At 48.2% G+C, this 18,728-nt stretch overlaps 2 protein-coding genes across 2 annotated transcripts in view; one reads left to right on the top strand and one right to left on the bottom strand.

Moving 5' to 3' along the window:
* Positions 1-926: 926 nt before the first annotated feature.
* On the top strand, positions 927-11,304 carry PCDH12 (protocadherin 12). The gene is made up of 4 exons (XM_082234248.1): positions 927-5,798; positions 6,906-7,003; positions 8,665-8,777; positions 10,561-11,304. The coding sequence occupies exons 1-4, from the start codon at positions 3,099-3,101 to the stop codon at positions 10,848-10,850; spliced, it is 3,201 nt and encodes a 1,066-aa protein (XP_082090374.1). The 5' UTR covers positions 927-3,098; the 3' UTR covers positions 10,851-11,304.
* Positions 11,253-18,728, bottom strand: part of DELE1 (DAP3 binding cell death enhancer 1) — an 18,869-nt gene continuing 11,393 nt past the window's right edge. The window contains exons 7-11 of the mRNA XM_082234529.1: positions 16,699-16,792; positions 14,304-14,446; positions 13,079-13,243; positions 12,350-12,467; positions 11,253-12,243 (exon numbers count right to left, since the gene is read on the bottom strand). Of these exons, the coding sequence (XP_082090655.1) occupies positions 11,996-12,243; positions 12,350-12,467; positions 13,079-13,243; positions 14,304-14,446; positions 16,699-16,792 (768 nt within the window). The 3' untranslated portion in view covers positions 11,253-11,995. The remainder of the gene's footprint in view (positions 12,244-12,349; positions 12,468-13,078; positions 13,244-14,303; positions 14,447-16,698; positions 16,793-18,728) is intronic.

Below are 18,728 nucleotides of genomic sequence, written 5' to 3'. Positions count from 1 at the left end.
AGAAAAGATAAACTGAAGACAAAACACACATCAACATTCTGCATATCTGGGTAGGCTTCTCTCCCCCCCCCCAAAGTACAGTGGTACCTCAGTTTTTGAACGTAATCCGTTCTGGTAGACCATTCGACTTCCAAAACGTTCGAAAACCGAAGCATGCATTTCCGGAAGAATTTACTTATGGAAAACTCAAAATGGAAGCTGTGTAGCATGTTTTACTTCTGAAAAGCATTCAAAAACCGAAGCAGTTACTTCCGGGTTCTCAGCATTCAAAAACCGAAACATTTGACTTTCAAGACGTTTGAGAATTGAGGTACCACTGTACAGTTAAGGTCTAATGTCAGTAGGCAGGGAATTCCAAAGTGTAGGTGCTGCCACTTTAATACATTTTTTTTTACAAATGCTCTGTGGTCTAAACCACAGGGCCTAGGACTTGCCGATCAGAAGGTCGGCAGTTTGAATCCCCACGACGGGGTGATCTCCCGTTGCTCGGTCCCAGCTCCTGCCAACCTAGCAGTTCGAAAGCACGTCAAAGTGCAAGTAGATAAATAGGTACCGCTCTGGTCAGAAGCGGTTTAGTCATGCTGGCCACATGACCCGGAAAAACTGCGGACAAACGTTGGCTCCCTCAGCTAGTAAAGCGAGATAAGCGCCGCAACCCCAGAGTCGTTCACGACTGGACTTTACTGTCAGGGGTCCTTTACCTTTACCTTTTTGAATAGGTTCTATGTGTGGCACCTGTAACAGTACAAGTTCTGCAGATCGAAGTGGCTGAGCTGGCACATGTGGGGGAACATAATCTTGTTTTTAAGGACTTTATATACTAATAGTAACACCTTAAACTTGACCTTTTGGCAAACTGGCAACCGGTGCAAATCTCTGAGCGCAGGTACTATATGCTGACATTCCGACTGCAGCTTCCAGATCTAGCATGAGGAAAGCCCCACATAGAGTATGTTGCTATAATCCTGATCTATATTTTGCTGTAGGAGGCTTTTTTTGGTCAGACTCTGGTACTGTATATACTCCCAGAGCTAACACTAAATGCATCGCTTCTGGTAAATGAGCCGCTAGAAGGCCATGAAAATTTGTGTCCCGGGCTTTTTAGACTCGTCTACCCATCTGACCCATGGGACGCGGGTGGCGCTGTGGGTTAAACCACAGAGCCTAGGACTTGCCGATCAGAAGGTCAGCGGTTTGAATCCCTGTGATGGGGTGAGCTCCTGTTGCTCGGTCCCTGCTCCTGCCAACCTAGCAGTTCGAAAGCACGTCAAAGTGCAAGTAGATAAATAGGTAGCACTCCGGCGGGAAGGTAAATGCTGTTTCCATGTGCTGCTCTGGTTCACCAGAAGCGGCTTAGTCACGCTGGCCACATGACCCAGAAGCTGTACGCTGGCTCCCTCGGCCAGTAAAGCAAGATGAGCGTCGCAACCCCTGAGTCGGCCACGACTGGACCTAATGGTCAGGGGTCCCCTTACCTTTACCCATCTGAAACCAAAGTGGCACATTGGGTTTCAGATGTGATTTCCCCCCGCCAGCTCTCCTACCCCACTGTAGGAGCTTTGGAGGGGATTGTGTATTTAAGTGGGAAGGTAAATGTGAGGGGCTGTGGGTTACAGTTCTTGGATTCCCTGACAAAGCAATCCTGAGACAATATATCTGGGAACTTGTATCTTCAGATGTGCTAAATAAGCTTTTTTTGGTTTCCCCAACCCACCTCAAGAACCTTTTTGCTGGCAATCTTTTCAGCAAGATCTTCTAACAGAGAGCCACAGTCAGCGATTTAACTTAGTGATGTTAGCGCTCCCTCTGCTGCACAATCTTTATTAAGAACTGGATTCTTTAATCCAGACAAAATAATACTTGGTGGATAATGTTAACATGGTAACGGTGTTTGCTTACATGATTCACAATGTCTCTCCCTTTTGTTGACATTCCCGCCCACCTCCCGGTGCATAGGAACAGGCATATTTCCTTTTCTTGTTCCATATTTTCTCTGTAAAATGACACCCAGTGTGGTGGTCCTCTTTAAACAAATAACAAAAACGGGAAGTATGGACAACGCTGCTGCTTCCTCATGTGAAATTCCTTTTTTCCTCATCTCTTTCATAATCACGAACAGCTGTAGTTTCTCATATTGATGGACCTCGTGTCTTTGTAAAGGGTTTATATTTTGCAGTTTGCAACATCCGTTCTCAGTTTAAACAGTGTGCAGGAGGGTTAAGACATGATGGGACAGTCAGAGTGGTAGGCAGTGTTCAAGAGAGAATAGGAGCAGGGGGAGCTGTAATCAGGGTACAATAAAATTTATTATTATGTTTTTATTGTAATTTTACTGGTGTTAGCCGCCCTGAGCCCAGCTCTAGCCGGGGAGGGTGGGGTATAAGTAAAGTTTATTATTATTATTATTATTATTATTATTATTATTATTATTATTATTATTATTACATATGGGGAGAGGAAGTAGGGTTGTCCTTGCTGTCACATTTAGCAGGTGATAATAGTGATCTCCGTGCCACTAAACACTTTATCCTGTTGATTTTGGCAGGTGAGCCTACTGTTCACACTATACAAGAACACCTTGGGGAAGAGGGGGCAGATCCCTAGAATCTGATCCAAGCAGATCCATGTGTGTTGTTTGCTTTGGCATATCTAGGTTAGGTATAGGCTGATCATCACCACGCCCTAGATTTGTGCATTACCTCTGCTCTGGGATGTAGGCGAGACCACTTGTGTTCTCAGCTTCCTTGCAAATCCCACCTAGAGCCGGCCATTGTGCAGCTGGTCTACCTCCCCTTTCCTGTAGGTGGAGTTTCCCTAGGAAATGGCCATGGCAGGAAGCTGCAGGGCGAAGTCTACACTTCTAGGGGGGCAGAATACACGCTCTCTGCTCTTTCCAAGCCCCCAGCTCAGGGGGGGTTGAGCGCTAGCAAGAGAAGGAGCTGTACAATCGCTGGCATTATCTGGAGAGTCTGATTTTCCTGCAGCAGAAAGGTAGAAATGGATCTTGCCTCTAAGGAAGGCTTTGTGTTCTTTTGGAGTCTTTAGACCTTTAGTCAACTTTCAGACCAACCCCACGTACAGAGGGGTTGAAATTTGCAATGCCACCATTCAGAAGAATGTCCTTGGCGTTATGTGTTCCGATATTGTGCTCTTTTTTCCTGCTGATGGATTGTCAGGAAGTTTCTACGTTCACCCTGCAGTATCAGATTCTGGAGGAAGTACAGCCTGGGACTGTTCTGGGAAGGCTGTCGGAAGAAATTGGCCGGACAGAGGGCAGTTGGGGAACTTTTCAGCTGCTTCAGTCTTCTGCAGTGTTTCCCATTCAGATGGACTCTCGAGACGGTTTGCTGAGCACCACAGGGAGGCTGAACAGGGAGCAGCTGTGCCACCACAGAGACCCGTGTGTCCTCTCATTCAGCGTTCTAGCGGCCCAATACTTCACCCTGATCCATGTGGAGATCCATGTCTTGGACATCAACGACAATGGGCCTCGGTTTCCTCAAGCGGCACTGGAGCTGGAGATATCTGAAAGTGTATCCTTACAGACTCGAATCCCTTTGGGCCGAGCCCTGGACCCAGATGCTGGCTCTAATGGTTTCTGTTCCTACTTCTTGTCGCCCAGTGAGCACTTTGCCTTAGAGGTCACAGCCGGTTCTGACGGAACTCAGCAGGCAGAGCTGGTGGTCATTAAAGAAGTGGACCGGGAGCTCTACTCCTCGTTTGAGTTGGTCTTGACTGCAGTTGATCATGGAGTGCCCCCTAGATCTGGGACCACTGTTGTGACTGTGCACGTGCTGGACTCCAATGATAACAGCCCCACGTTTGCCCAGGGTTCTGTGTCGGTGGAGATCAGGGAAGATGCTTTACCCGGGACTTTTCTGATCAACCTCACTGCCACTGATCCTGATCAAGGACCTAACGGAGAGATTGAATACTCCTTCAGCAAACATGTTTCTGAGGAGGTGCTAAGAACGTTTGCTGTGGAGCGTCACACTGGCAGTGTCCTTTTGCAGCAGTCACTGGATTATGAGAAGAACTCAGCCTATGAGTTGGAGGTGCAAGCCAGAGACCAGGGTGCCAACTCCATTCCAGCTCACTGCAAGCTCTTCATACGTGTTCTGGATGTCAATGACAATACGCCCGAGATCCAAGTCACCTGGGCGAAACAAGCAGCCGTATTATCAGAAGCTCAGCCCCAGGGCAGCTTTGTTGCTCTAGTGACAGCATTTGACCCCGATTCAGGCCGTAATGGGCAGGTGGATTGTTACATCAGGCAAGGTGAAGAACACTTTGCCTTGAAAAGGTTCTCGCCCGGCAGCTACATGTTGCTAACAAATGCCCCCTTGGACAGGGAGAGCTGGACACAGCACCACCTGACCTTACTGGCCCAGGACCGAGGGACCCCGTTGCTGGCCACAACCAGACATTTCACTGTCCATGTCAGTGATGTCAACGACAACATGCCCTGCTTTGAAACCAACCATTATCATGTTTCCATTGCAGAGAACAGTGAGCCGCCTTCTGTTTTAGTTATGGTCAGGGCCCAAGACGCAGACTCAGGCCTTAATGGGAAAGTTGTGTACAGAATCCCAGATCCACTAGTTCTAGAGTGGCTCGCTATTGATGCCAGCACTGGGGAAATCAGGGCCCATGCGGCTTTTGATGCCGAGAAGATTACCAGCCTTGACTTCCTTGTAATAGCAGAAGATATGGGCCAGCCTCAGCTATCGGCCAACGTTTCCGTGACGGTCACTGTGCTTGATGTGAATGACAATTCCCCAGTGGTAATAAAGCCAGAGCTGGAAGGTGGCCGTGCAAGTGTCACTGCCCTTGTGGATCCTGACACTGGACATGTGCTGGTGCCCAAGGAAGAAGGGAGCTCCGAACTAGCCGCCTCGCTTAATGCACCCCTTCTGCTCACTATACTGGCAACCGATGCAGACTCCGGTCTGAATGGGACGTTGCTCTACAGCATCCTGAGTGGCAACGAAGCCGGAATCTGTGTCCTTGATCCCCAGTCTGGGCAGCTTTATCTGAATGGTAGCAATGCTAGCAGCCTTTTGGGCAGGGAATGGGACCTGCTGATATCTGTGAGTGACCGAGGCCCGGTGCCACTCTCCACCAGATTTCTGGTGAAGATCACATTCAAGAGCCATTGTGAGCGCATGCCTGATTCTTTCCCGGTGTCCCAGCCCCTCAGCCCCTCTGTGGTGACGGGGATCTGCCTTCTAGGGTTGCTTGCCATCTCTTTGGTAGGCTTGGGACTGATTATGTCCCTGTGCAAAAGGGAGAAGCACGGCAGCATGGCATATAACTGTCGGGAAGCAGAGCAGGCTTACAGCCAACAGCAGCCGAAGAAACCCCCCAAACCCATCCAGAAAGCAGACATCCATGTTGTGCCTGTGCTGCGGCAGGAGGATGCCCAGCCGCCGCCGGCTGAGATAGAGAATCCATCGGAAGCTGCCTGGCTTAAGGCCTTGGGGGTGCCATGCCACATGACGCCCACGCTGTACAGGACCCTCAGGAACCAGAGAAATTCCAGCAGCCTTGCTGAGCAGGCTCCTTGCTATGCACAAAGGTTCAGAAGCCCCACCGCTCGGGATGTGCAGCCCACGGATAAAAAACTGCTCGACTCCATCTTCTGGCCTAAAGACCACTTGTCGGAAAAGGCTATGGCAGGTCCAGAGGAGGCTCCTAGTCGCCAGCACATCTTGAGAAGCCTTGTGAGGCTTTCTCTGGCAGCTCTTGCTGAGCAAGGCCCCGGAGGACAACTAGCCATGGAATCTGCCCCCGTCCAGGTAAGAGACTTCAGGAGGGGAATAGGGTGGGTTGTGGGAAAGGGGTAGGTACCACAGAATAGGGATATATAGTCATCCACCTCTTGTGGGTGGTGATGCATAGTTGGCTATTGAAATAAATATAAATTATATTATGCTTCCTTTTCAGATTCAAGTAATTTTGTTTTCAAAGTGGTAGACAAAGCCCTAGATGCCAACAAACGGATAGGCTTACTGAGGGCAGCTGGTTTTCTTCTACTCTTTTTGCCTAACCTTGTAAAACAGGTTCATCTATTAAATATGGCTGATGGAGCGAGGAAAGAACAGGAAAGCTGTGACAAACTAGTCAGTAGGATCTGGCAGAATTTTATTTTTGCACCCATTTCTGTGTTTTCTTTATCTGAGCAGTAAACACTTGTAGCAGGATTGATTTCTACCCTTTACTTCAGCATTGCTTACAGGGCAGTCCTGTGCAGGAAGTTTACTTGGAAGTTATGTATGTCCCATGGTGTGTAACGGGGATTGCTCTGTATTATGTGTCTAGGATTTCAGCCTCACATATGTCACTCTGGTTTTACAAATCACTGTCCAGGGGCAGCTTCTGTTTTGTAACTTCCTGCCACTTCACCTATCATCCTTTTAATCTGTATAGTGACAGATCCCAGAGAGACGAGGGACGAAAGGAATTGGGAGCCCAGGCTTCAAAACACTTAGCTGTGGCACTGCATGGCTACATCTTTGAGCTGCCAGTGGTGGGCAAGGGGTGAGATTTAGTTCCTCCGCTGTTCTATTCAGGGTTGCTAGATTTATAAGCAGTGCCAACCTACGTAGGCTTGCAACTAGAGTGTGCATTAGAAATTACTCAGAGGAAACTGTCCAACTTGGCAAGTTCAGCACCATTCAAACCACTGTAACGCTGCAGCGGTTGTCAGCTTTGCATGATGGGTGGTAGCTGCTGTGAGTAAACAGAAATGCAGATAGACACAAATGGCTTGTTTTCTTGCAGAGAGGGCAAGAGCACTAGACAGTATAAATAGCTCAAGCGGAGCATAGGGGAGTGGGGATATCCTGTTAGGAAACAGCTCTGGTCAGGATTGTATGCGGATACCGGCTCTTCCTGTCTTTCAGCAAATCTCGCAGTTGTTGTCTCTACTGCATCAGGGCCAAGTGCAGCCAAAGCCCAACCACAGAGGGAACAAGTACACTGCCAAGAATGCTTCTTGCAGGTGAGTTTTGTGCAGCTTATATGCCCAGCCTTGTAAAGCAGCTTTTCTCCTTCACTGGAAATGACTGGCCTATCCCTCATGTCCTCTAGAAACTTGTCTCCCTATCACTGGTGTTAGGTTTGCCCACTGTTTAATAGGTCCTGTACCTTTAAAGATAAGGGACGCGGGTGGCGCTGTGGTCTAAACCACAGAGCCTAGGGCTTGCTGATCAGAAGTCAGCAATTTGAATCCCTGAGACGGGGTGAGCTCAGTCCCTGCTCCTGCCCACCTAGCAGTTCGGAAGCATGTCAAGGGCAAGTAGATAAATAGGTACCACTCCGGTGGGAAGGTAAATGCCATTTCAGTGTGCTGCTCTGGTTCACCAGAAGCAGCTTAGTCATGACCTGGAAGCTGTCTGCAGACAAACGCCAGCTCCCTCGGTCTATAGAGCGAGATGAACGTGCAACCTGAGTCATCCGCAACTGGACCTAACGGTCAGGGGTACCTTTACCTTTACAGTGGTGCCTCGCAAGACGAACGCCTCGCAAAACGAAAAACTCGCAAGACGAAAGAGTTTTCCGTTTTTGAGTCGTTCCGCAAGACGAATTTCCCTATGGGCTTGCTTCGCAAGAAGAAAGCCCATAGGGAAATCTCCGGGGACCTCTTTTAAAATGCTGGCGGTTGGGAGCAAAGACTTTCGCCCACTGCCAGCCTTCAGAAGAGGTCCTGGACCTCTTCTGAAAGCCGGCGGGGGGCAAAAGTCTTTGCTCCCCCCCCCCGCCTGCCTTCCGGGGACAGCGGAGACTTCTCCGCTGTCCCGGGCGATCTTAAAATGCTGGCGGGCGGCAGCGAAGCCTTCGCTGCCGCCCGCCAGCAAAACCTTCGCTGCCGCCCGCCAGCAAAGCCTTCGCTGCCGCCCGCCAGCATTTTAAAATTGCCCCGGGACAGCGGAGGCTTCGCTGCCGCCCACCAGCATTTTAAAATCGCCCCGGGACAGCGGGGGCTTTTAAAATGCTGGCGGGCGGCAGCAAAGCGCTCCTGTCCCCGGAGCTTGCGGGGCGGGAGGTGGGGAGAAGGGCTTTTCTTCCCACCGCCAGCCTTCAGAACAGCCTTCTGAAGGCTGGCGGTGGGAAGAAAAGCCCTTGTCCCCCCCCCCCCAGCCTTCAGAAGAGGTCGGGGGACAGACTGTCCCTGGACCTGGTCTGAAGGCGGTTTCCATAGGAACGCATTGATTGATTTTCAATGCATTCCTATGGGAAACCGTGCTTCGCAAGACGAAAAACTCGCAAGAAGAAAAAACTTGCGGAACGAATTAATTTCGTCTTGCGAGGCACCACTGTACATTTAAAGAGCCAGGCACTTTTGCTGAGAGGAAGTCTTCGGTAGAGGTGCAGCCAGTTCCTACAATTTTTTAAAGAGTTGACTCATAATGTGCTGAATGTCTAAAGAACTGAATGTCTAATGGTTCTCTTACAATGAAGGTTGTATAAGGCATAGTACTGTGGTTTTGTTTATTAACAGTTAATGCACGTTCTCTCTTATCCACTGCTGCTGTTGGGCATATCCCCTTAGGCTTGTTACTGTGGGATCTCTGCAAAGCGCAGACTGAGGACAATGGAAGGGGCAGGCACCCTGTGTTGGGTGAAGACCCAATCACTTAAGATGCTTCTCCTTTTCCACAGGAACCCCAATTCAAATGTTGAGGATCTCATCACCAAGGAGGGCAGCGGCTGTGAGCATCATGACTGGGAGCTGCTGGGAAAGGAGCTAGGGAACCTACTGGACTGCCCATCTGGTGAGATACCATCACTCGTGTCTCCTCCGTCTCAGTGGTGCAGTCTCTGAAGCTGTATCCTAGCTGATCTTATCCTTTCACGGGCCCATCACATAATAGCTGACTAGGCACCCTTAGAGACACATTTCTGTCTCTAATCCCTGTTCTGTGATATGCTACCTATGCTACCCATATGCTACCTAGGAAAAGACACAGGAAGAGTTTTGCATTGCTGGGATCCTCTTCCTAGTGATCAAGGTAGAATAATAGAATTATATAGGGTTGGAAATGACCTCTGCGGGTCATCTATTCCCACCTCCGCAATGCAGGAATCCCAACTAAAGCATCCATGACAGATGGCCATCCAACCTCCAAGGAAGGAGGTAGACAGGCTTATCTATTTATTTAAAATACTCTCTTTTTCTCCAAGCTCAAGGTAGCATACATGGTTCTCATCCTCTTCATTTACCGTATTTTTCGCCCTATAGGACGCACTTTTTCCCCTCCAAAAATGAAGGGGAAATGTGTGTGCGTCCTATGGGGCGAATGCAGGCTTTTGCTGAAGCCTGGAGAGCGAGAGGGATCGGTGCGCACCGACCCCTCTCGCTCTCCAGGCTTCAGGAAGCTCTGTGCAACCCTCGGGAGACCGGCTCCGAGGGTTGCGCAGAGCTGCCTGCAGTCCCGGGATCAGCGCAGCTCTGCGCGGCCACCGGGAGCGAAGTCCCGCCCCGCTCCGGATGGCGACGCAGAGCTGCCTGCAGTCCCGGGATCAGCACAGCTCTGTGCGGCCACCGGGAGCGAAGTCCCGCCCCGCTCCGGATGGCGACGCAGAGCTGCCTGCAGTCCCGGGATCAGCACAGCTCTGCGCGGCCATCGGGAGCCGGGGGCGAAGCCCCGCCCCACTCCCGATGGCCGCACAGAGCTGCCTGCAGTCCCAGGATCAGCACAGCTCTGCGCGGCCACCGGAAGCTGGGCGCGAAGTCCCGCCCCGCTCCGGATGGCCGCGCAGAGCTGCCTGCAGTCCCGGGATCAGCACATTTCTCCCCATCGCCAGCCCCACAAGCTCGGGGGACAGCGGGGAGGCAGAGCGTGCCTTCCCACTGTTCCCCGACCTGGTTCTTCCAGCCCCGCACCTGGGGGGGGGGAATAATTTTTTCCCCTTTATTTCCCCCCCAAAAAACTAGGTGCGTCCTATGAGCCGGAGCATCTATGGGGCGCAAAATACGGTAATCTCCACAACAAGCCTGTGAGGTAGGGTCAGCTGAGAGGCAGTGACTGGTTCAAGGTCACCCAGTGAGCTTCAGGGATTCGAACTCTGGTCCCCCAAGTCTCTGTCCATCGCTCTAACCCAGGCACAGGAAAAAACCCCGGCCCTCCATATGTTTGGGACTACAATTCCCATCATCCCTAGCTAACAGGACCAGTGGTCAGGGATGATGGGAACTGTAGTCCCAAACATATGGAGGGCCGGAGTTTGCCTATGCCTGCTCTAACCACTATACCACACTGGCTCTCTGTGTAAAATCCTGAGTACATAATTCATTCTGCTTCTGCTAGAAATGGAGGGGGCAGCAGTTAGGTCAACCGCTGATGAACAACAAAAATCTTATTGTGGTGTCCCCCCGACCCACAAAGCATTGGAAACATTAAGGGGTAGAAATTTGCTTTTGATTTTAAAACGAGTAATGAGATTAACATGATGCAGAGTTCTGAAATCAGTACTCACATGGAATTACAGGACTCGTGTAGCCCCGAGTCTATCCTTATCAATGAAGCCTAATTTATTCTTTCCCCCACCCTGTAGGGCTGGATCTTGATCAGCTGAGCGTGGAAGACCCAGCATGGATGGCGAGGCTGTCCTTTCCCATCTCAGCTGACTACAAGGACAATATTGTCTCACCAGGGGCAGTACCGTCTCCACTGAGCGAGGAAACCACAGGCAGAGATGAACCTCACACTTTTGCAACCTTTGGCAAAGCAGCTGGGCACAAGCCAAACTCAGAAGAGCCCAGGCTCTCCAGTACCTTCCTCTCAGAGATGAATACACTTTTTGAGAAGATCTTGGCTCAGAAAGTCAGTCCCCAGGTAGATTGATGATTGGGGCTCTTGAGCAACTCTCAGAATGTAGCGAGCCCCAAGATCTGACTAGAGATGATGTGGGGGCTGAAACGGACAGTGCTTTGGGCAACAGAACTGGCAATTGCAGTAGCAAGGAGACCTTCACCTCTTCCGGAACAACTACTAGCGGCCAGTCCTCTTTGTTCTTACCACATCCCTGCTGCAGGAAATCAGCATACCTCTATGGGACAATGAAAGGCAAGCTGGAGAATAAGGCTCCCTGCCCACCCCCTCCCGGCCACTATTTAATTATTTTGAATTGAGTGGGAGCAGGAGCTAAGGTAAGGGAATGCTGCTTCTTGGTCAGGCACTGAGTCTCCAGCAGGTGCTTCTTACCCGTTACCAGGCTTTAATACAACAATGAAATTTAGAAGCTGCTGCTTGAGTCCGTTATTTATTTATAATAAAAATAAAACTCTCAGGAACCAAATTCTGTTCTTTGAATTATTCAGTCTACCTCCCAAACTCCACTTCCTGTTTTTATTCTATTGCATTAAAATTTCCTTCCCATTAGAAAGAAGGTCCTTTCGCTCCCTTAAGATTCTGAAACATGGCTAAAAATCTCCTTTCCTTTCTGAACTGAAGGGGAGAACCAGCAGAATTCCTTGTGCAATTAACAAATTCAGTAAGCTCAAATCTGTTAGAGAAAGAAGACTAGGGCAGACTCCTTCCCCAATTTCTGACTACAGTGTGAAATCGCTTGTCTGATTTTCAGAAACCATTTTTGATTGTATCCCCTTTTTACATGGGATGTGCAAGTCCACATCTGCTTAACTTCAGCACCAAGTGCTTTAAGGCTTGGCCCTCAGAACTGCAGTCTATAGGCTCCCCGTGTTGCGGATGCAACATTTGCTTCCATGGTGCAAGGGTCACTCAGCAGGAACTCAGGGTCACTCAGCAGGAACCCTGTATCCTGACTCCATTCACAGGTGGATAGCTTAGGTGGATAGCCTCCACTGTATCATTATGCTGTGGGCAAACTGTCAAATAAGAAGTTATACATTTAGGAAGAGACGGAAACAGGTGCCGGCTATGCCCATGTGATTTGCCTCTTAAAAGGATCACTGTGGCAGCCAGTAACACAGCCACCATCTAGAGCAGAAAGTTTCTCATTAGCCATGTTATCCAACTGCTACTCCTGAAGACCACGCTAAAGACTGCAGCTTGAGGTTATCTGGGAAAGCTGTGGTAGGCATGCAGTTTGCAGAGCTATTTGCTGCATCCCTAAGGCTTCCTGTGCTCCAGGAGTGAAGCAGGCCAAAAGCTGGCTGTCCAAAGTGAGAAGCCGGCAGCTGATCCAGGAGCTGAAGGCAAGGGCTGGATGAAGAGGTTTTTGCTGCCAGTGGTGACTGGTCCCGGATCTGTGTAGCTAAGTGAGAGAGAATATCGCATAATTATCACAACTGCAGTAGCCAACATTTCATTCATTCTCCAGTAAGAACCATTTCCACACCATTCCCCCCCCAACTCAGTACCTGCTATCTCCTCCTGTGCCATTACTTTGATTCTCTCCTGTGCAGCCTTGGAGCCAGCAGCTGCTGCTTCCTGGTAACGCTGTCTTGCTGTCGGTGAGTTCTGGGAGACTCCATTGCCCTTTTCATAGCAAACACACAAATGAAAGCTGCTTGAGAAATCCTACATGCAAGTACATGCGTATAAAGAGCATTAATCATCCACTCCAATGCACCTGAAATGCAGTATATTATTATTTTAGAACCATCCAGTTCAAGGCAAAAGACCATGCTTAAGCTGTAAACACCGCCCTGGGCCTTTCCACATGCGCTGCCTTTTAAAAAACTGCAAATTCTCCAAAGCCAGATCTATCACTATGCATAATTAAAAAGAAAAGCCCAGCTGCCAAGGCTTATGTTCACTTTAAAAATACCTAGATTGTGGCAGATACTGGGCTGCCATTTGTTCTAGTGAACTGAAGAATAGCTATCAAGGAACAAAGAAAGCCTAGCAAAAACAGAGGCATAGCAGCTCATGGCTCTTGTGTTTGTGGCCAGATGGAAAGCAAGAGGAGTGGATAGTTGCGCAGCCTGCATTAAAATGCCTTGACTGAAACAGGTGAGCACCTCTTCACCTAAGCATGCCAAACAGCTAAACTGTAAAGGGCAAAAGAAAAGGATTCTCATGTCACCCATGGACAGCCTACTTCTACTTCTGAACGGTACGCCATATCTCTCCAAGCTGATGTTCACCTCTGTCAGCCCAGCAGCAGCGCCTTCGTCCAACAAACCCACGGCTTCCTGGGGCACATTTTCCTTCTTGTCTGCTCTTGGGCAGTGGCGGAGGAGACACTGAGTGTAGCGGTGGTGGGCCATGGGGTGTCCCTGGCGAGCAGCCCGCTGGTAGTAGAAGACTGCCTAGAACAGAGAACAGGGACACTACTACACATCCGATAAACTGTGCTCCTGCCAGACAAGCAATTGTCCCTCCCTGCTGGCTTCAGTCCCACGCACGATTGGCAGGAAAGTGGCCTGGCATGTTAGCCCCAACCCCATTGCAAGGAAGAACTACTACAAAGTGGAATACCTGCCTGGGGGAGGAGGGGGCAGCAGCTGGAGACTGCTTCGGACAGCCCTGACATCCTTCTCTCTCTTGCTGAATGTTTTAGCTCTCCTGTGTGAAAACATTGGCTCCTTACAGGGTAGCTTTTGACTAAGCTGCAGGCACAAGTTGCATAATGCAACTGGAGGCTCTGCTATAATGTGGGCATTAAGTACCTCTACTGAGGTTCTCTTTGAGCTTCGGCATAATGGAAGATTCTTCGTAACTGAATAAATGAGTTTCTCTTGTACTGGAACACTTGGAAAAGGCACAACTTGGAGGACCGATATTTCCTGCCTAGAGCCTGACAAAGGAAGCTCAGGCAGCCTGGAGCAGGAGATGAACTGGGTCACTGCTGCAGTTGGAGTGGCTGCCCCCTACCCCCACCTCCATCGTTATGGCAAATGCTCCACTCTAGCCTGCCATCGCACATAAAGCTGTTTTGTTGCTAGTTTCTTATGACAGTGAGTGTTACAGGGATAGCCATGCTCTCTTGGGATCAGCTGGGAAGACTATCAGGGAAAATCTGAGGAAGGGACACAGGAAGCTGCCTTCTACTGAGTCAGACCATCTACCTGAGCATTCCCTACAATGACCGGAAGCTGAATTCAGGGGTTTCAGGCAGGGAGCATTCCCAGCCCTACCTGAAGATGCTGGGGATTGACTCTCGGAACTTTCACATACAAATCCAATGTGTGTGATGAACTGCAGCAAGTATCCCACTGCAGGTCTCTGGGTTAAAGCTTTTGACTCAGAAAGAGAAACAAATTATGTCTCCCGACACATATGGCACACACTGAAGTTGCACCCACACTCTCCTTCCCTCTTGTGCACAGCAGCAACACACAAGCCAAGAAACAAATGGGAATAGAGGACCTTGGCCACATTCTTCTTGGTGCCTCTTCCGTGTTCGTAGCACAATCCCACATTAAACTGGGCTTTGCTGTGGTTCTGATCTGCAGCCAGCTTGAAGCAGGAAAAGGCCGTTTCCCACTGCTTGTCATGCATGTTCTCAAGCCCTGGGAAAATAATGTAAAAACAGTGGTCCAAATTCTAACCTGAGATGGTGATTGCACCTATGATCAAAGAGAGAATACCCTCAGGAGGACACTCATGCTTCAAACTATTCACTAATTCAGAGGCTATCCTGCAGTGAAGATGAGGCAGGCAGTGGCAATTCAATATAAAATGTACTGATTCCAGTACCTCCTGTTACGCACCTTCAAATTCATTTTCAGACAAGTTCCCACTGCACTACACTACATCCAACAAGTCCTACTATCTCTGTTTTACAGCTAAAAACACAGAAAACAGTACATACTCAGGTACTTAAGGTGGCACGGAGTATAAAATTGGACAGAGTTATGCAGCAAGCAGCTGGTCATGTAACTTCTGCAAAGTCTTCCTTTAGTCTCCACCCCCATCGTTCTACCCGGACACTGAGGTCCAGCACCGAGGGCCTTCTGGCGGTTCCCTCATTGCAAGAAGCCAAGTTACAGGGAACCAGGCAGAGGGCCTTCTCGGTAGTGGCGCCCTCCCTGTGGAACACCCTCCCACCAGATGTCAAAGAGAACAACAACTACCAGGCTTTTAGAAGACATCTGAAGGCAGCCCTGTTTCGGGAAGCTTTTAATGTTTGATGTATTATAGTATTTTAATATTCTTTTGGAAGCCGCCCAGAGTGGCTGGGGAAGCCCAGCCAGATGGGCGGGGTATAAATAATAAATTATTATTATTATTATTATTATCTTATTTAACTAGGCAGGACATGACAATAGTGAAATAGGATGCTGTTGCAAAAAAGCACTCTGGTGAAAAAATGTTCAAATGCACCACACTCTCACCTACTTATCTAGTCATCACAGGATGAATGCTTTTTCTTACTTAAATGGGAAATATTTCACATGTCATTTCATGTACCCAGGCACACATGGAAAGAAACTACCTTAAAGCACAGCTCCTATGAAGCTCTTTCGTATGAAGTCACACCTTTGGTACATCTAGGTATCTACATCTTGGTATCTACTCTCAACAACAGCAGTTTTCACTGTGAGAAACACCCCCCCCCCCAATGCCTTCTAACTTGAGACCCTTTGAAAACGTAGGTTGCTGAGGAATGAACCTGAGACTTTCTGGATTCAACACATGCTCTCTATCATTGCCACAAACCATTGAGCCGTTATGGTGAACCTTTTTCCCAGGTCTTCCCTACCCCCCCATGGCCACCCATCCGGCACTGCACACAAAAATGGCCATGACTGAATCCAAAGTGCACAAATTATCCCCGCCCCCCAGGGACAGCGTGCGAAAACTTATTAATTATTATTTCCACTCTTATAAATCAATTTCTCCCTCAAGATAGTGCAATTAATTCATTTCATCCAATTAATTCATTTCCCCCCTCAAGACAGTGCAAATCACATTATTAATTCTTCCATCTCCTCTTCCCCGCAACCCCTCCCCACAAAAAAACTGTATAAAGGTTTATAAATCATGGTTTTTAATTAATTCATTCCCTCCCCAGCCCAGCCCAGCCCAGCATGTTAACTGTCTTTGTTATTATTTCAAGCTCCCACTGTATTTTAAGACTCATCAGAAGGATTTTTGAGTTTCTCCCTGCTGCTGCGATGCTCAGGGCTCATTCACACTCCCTTCTGTGCTGCACTTCCTAGAGGAAGGTCTGTGCTTTAAAGTGCCAGGTCTGAGCACTCCCCCTCCCCCCAGTGCTTTTCCTGCGGAAACCTGCTCTTTTAACGCTGAAGCGGAACGAATGGCAATTCTGAGTTTTCTGCGGATTGCTGTTTGCTCTGATTCAGTGGTTAAGGGTGGGTTTTCATGGGGAAAGTACTGGAGCGGGGGGAGGTGTATACAAGATAACTGGCTTCTACAAAGTTAGACTGGGTCATCCAAGAGAATGGAGCAAGCTAAGGTGATTTAACCAAAGACCAAGGAAAGGTTTAGCCATATAAAAAGGGGGGCAAAGAGGGAGTTTTTGCTGCATCCCAGAACAAACAGCTCTGCTCTCCCAGCAAATGTTACAAGATAAATCTATGCAGAATACTTAGGGGGCTGAGTAAGCTGCATAAAACTGAAAGGAAAGGGACCTACAGAACGCTGTGCTAGATAAGTCCTTTCTCTGGGCCTGAGTCATTGCCCTTTTTAACATAAGTGAGTGGCTTAAACCTCTAGTATCTCTGTCAGGTCTATGACACAGTTGAAGACAGAAGACCTGTCTGACGAAGACTGGATAAGTAACTCTATAAGCTGTTACCAAGGATGTTTGATGCCACGGAAATGCTGGCTTGAAACACCTGGTGCACTTGAGAAGCAGCTTCACCAACAGATGACTCCTCTTCCAGATTACCCTGCACAGGAGAGGCAAAAATGAAAACCGTGTATAGGTTGCCCATCTGTGGACAATCCTCTCTTTGCACTAGCTTTCACATTACAGGCATCTTCCCCACCTACATGCGTTTGAGAAAGGAGGTTTGGAAGAAATGATTGTGATGGAGTTTGGTGGATTTGGGGCAGAGTTTGGCTTTTTAGATGGTGCTCCCCATTATATGCAATTTCACATATAGGAATCCGCATTTTGTGCAGGCGTTATGTTCCAAACCCGCACATTCCGCCCCTTCTGTGACATCTTTATGATGTTTTGGGGGCTAGTTCCAGGTTCTGTACCAAAGAAATGCTCATACTGTGTGGCAATCCTACAGTCACCAGACATTTGGAGTGAGAATTAAAAGACTGTCCTTTCCTAATGGCTCTTAACCGAAGGATCACGAAAATAAGAGAGGAAGAAGTGGATGGTTTTCTGGAGCAACTGCGGCAATTTGCAAGTGGACAGATAAAAACTATTTCATTCTCCCACTTGTGTTGAACACAAAGTCTGATTTCCTATCACTGCTGAGAATATCAAGACTAATATACTGATAATCATATCCTCCAGCAGGAGACTGGACAGGTGGAGTCATTTCCTGAAGTGTAGACTTGTCACTGGGCTTTGGGAAACTGCTGGTCAGAATGTTGCCATAGCAGTGACCCCGCAGTTCAGAGGTGTGAACTGACAAATGTCACAAGTGGCTGTCCTGGCATTTTCACACTGCTTTGGACTGCAGACCTTGGTGACATGAAATATGCTATCCTGGCTGTGAATTTGGTACTCTTTACAAATAATCTAATATACCAACTCCATGTGAATAGGCCCCAGATGGAAAGAGGGAACTCAAAACTCAACAGAAATATAGTGTAAGAGATCAGTTCAAAATATCCAAAATTGCCATTATCCTTTCTTTCAATTGGAAATTTAGATACATTCAGATGTATCTCATGACATATGGCCGCACTTTTAATGGCTACATGCCAAAGCTCAAAATGATGCATTTTAAATCATATTCTCCATCTCTTCAGAACAGATTCCTTCTTTATCATGTTACATGTTTGTTGCACAGTTATTGTAGAACAGAATGGTATTGCTTACACACATAAACTGTACTACTTTTCTAGAATGCATGCTAAATTTGCAGTAGTAGAAGAACATGCTCTTGGAGTTTGCTTCAGAACTGAATTGTGGTTGCATGTCTGTGCGTTAACTGACCTACATTTAAACAAATGTCCCTTTCTTGTAAGTCTTGATCAAACTAATTTTGTATCTGGGGTGTTTAGTCAAGATTCCCTGGAGGAATTTCCCTCAAAGATTCTTGGGAACTATAGTTCATTAAGGGTGCTGAGAGTTGCTAGGAGACTTCTATTCCCCTCACGGTGGTTCTTCAATCAATCCCTCTTCCCAGGGGTCTATGCCCTGGATCTACTAAGAGAAGACTTGGAACATGTCACAGAAATCAGGCGGCAGGGTGGTGGTGGGGGAAGCCCTGGAAAACCACATTAGTGGGGAGATGGTCTAGGCAGTTCCACCTTTAACACTATTCCCTTCTGTTTCAGCCTGACAGCTGTGGCACTCATAACTTACTGGCACTCAAGACTTTACATGCAGCTATAGCAAGAGCAGCTCTGCTTGATCACAGGGTTCACTGAGTCCAGCCTCTCTCAATCTAGTACCAGCAATGAACATTTGGAGAATCTCTAATAATCAGATACAACATAGCTATTTCACTTCCTGTCAGATGTTTAGAGGGCTTTTTAAGTGAAGTATACACAATGGTTTTTTGCCCTCTTAACTCTTCAGTATATCCCTTATTTCTTGACATTAAAGTCAACACTTTAAAAGAAGATTTCAGAAAGTTAGCACATGCTAATTTTACTGAAGCCAAGTAAGTGTTTTATTTTTTCAGTGAATCTTTA

The sequence above is a fragment of the Podarcis vaucheri genome, assembly GCF_965113315.1.
Source record: "Podarcis vaucheri genome assembly, chromosome: 8".
Classification (NCBI taxonomy): domain Eukaryota; kingdom Metazoa; phylum Chordata; class Lepidosauria; order Squamata; family Lacertidae; genus Podarcis; species Podarcis vaucheri.
Note: the sequence above shows the minus strand (reverse complement) of the source record. Positions and strands in the feature narration are given on the sequence as shown.

Coding starts and splice junctions, on each gene's coding strand:
- PCDH12 (XM_082234248.1), top strand. CDS start 3,099: ATGCCACCATTCAGAAGAATGTCCTTGGCGTTATGTGTTCCGATATTG. Junction 5,799..6,905: donor TGGAATCTGCCCCCGTCCAG/GTAAGAGACTTC, acceptor CCTGTCTTTCAG/CAAATCTCGCAGTTGTTGTC. Junction 7,004..8,664: donor GCCAAGAATGCTTCTTGCAG/GTGAGTTTTGTG, acceptor CCTTTTCCACAG/GAACCCCAATTCAAATGTTG.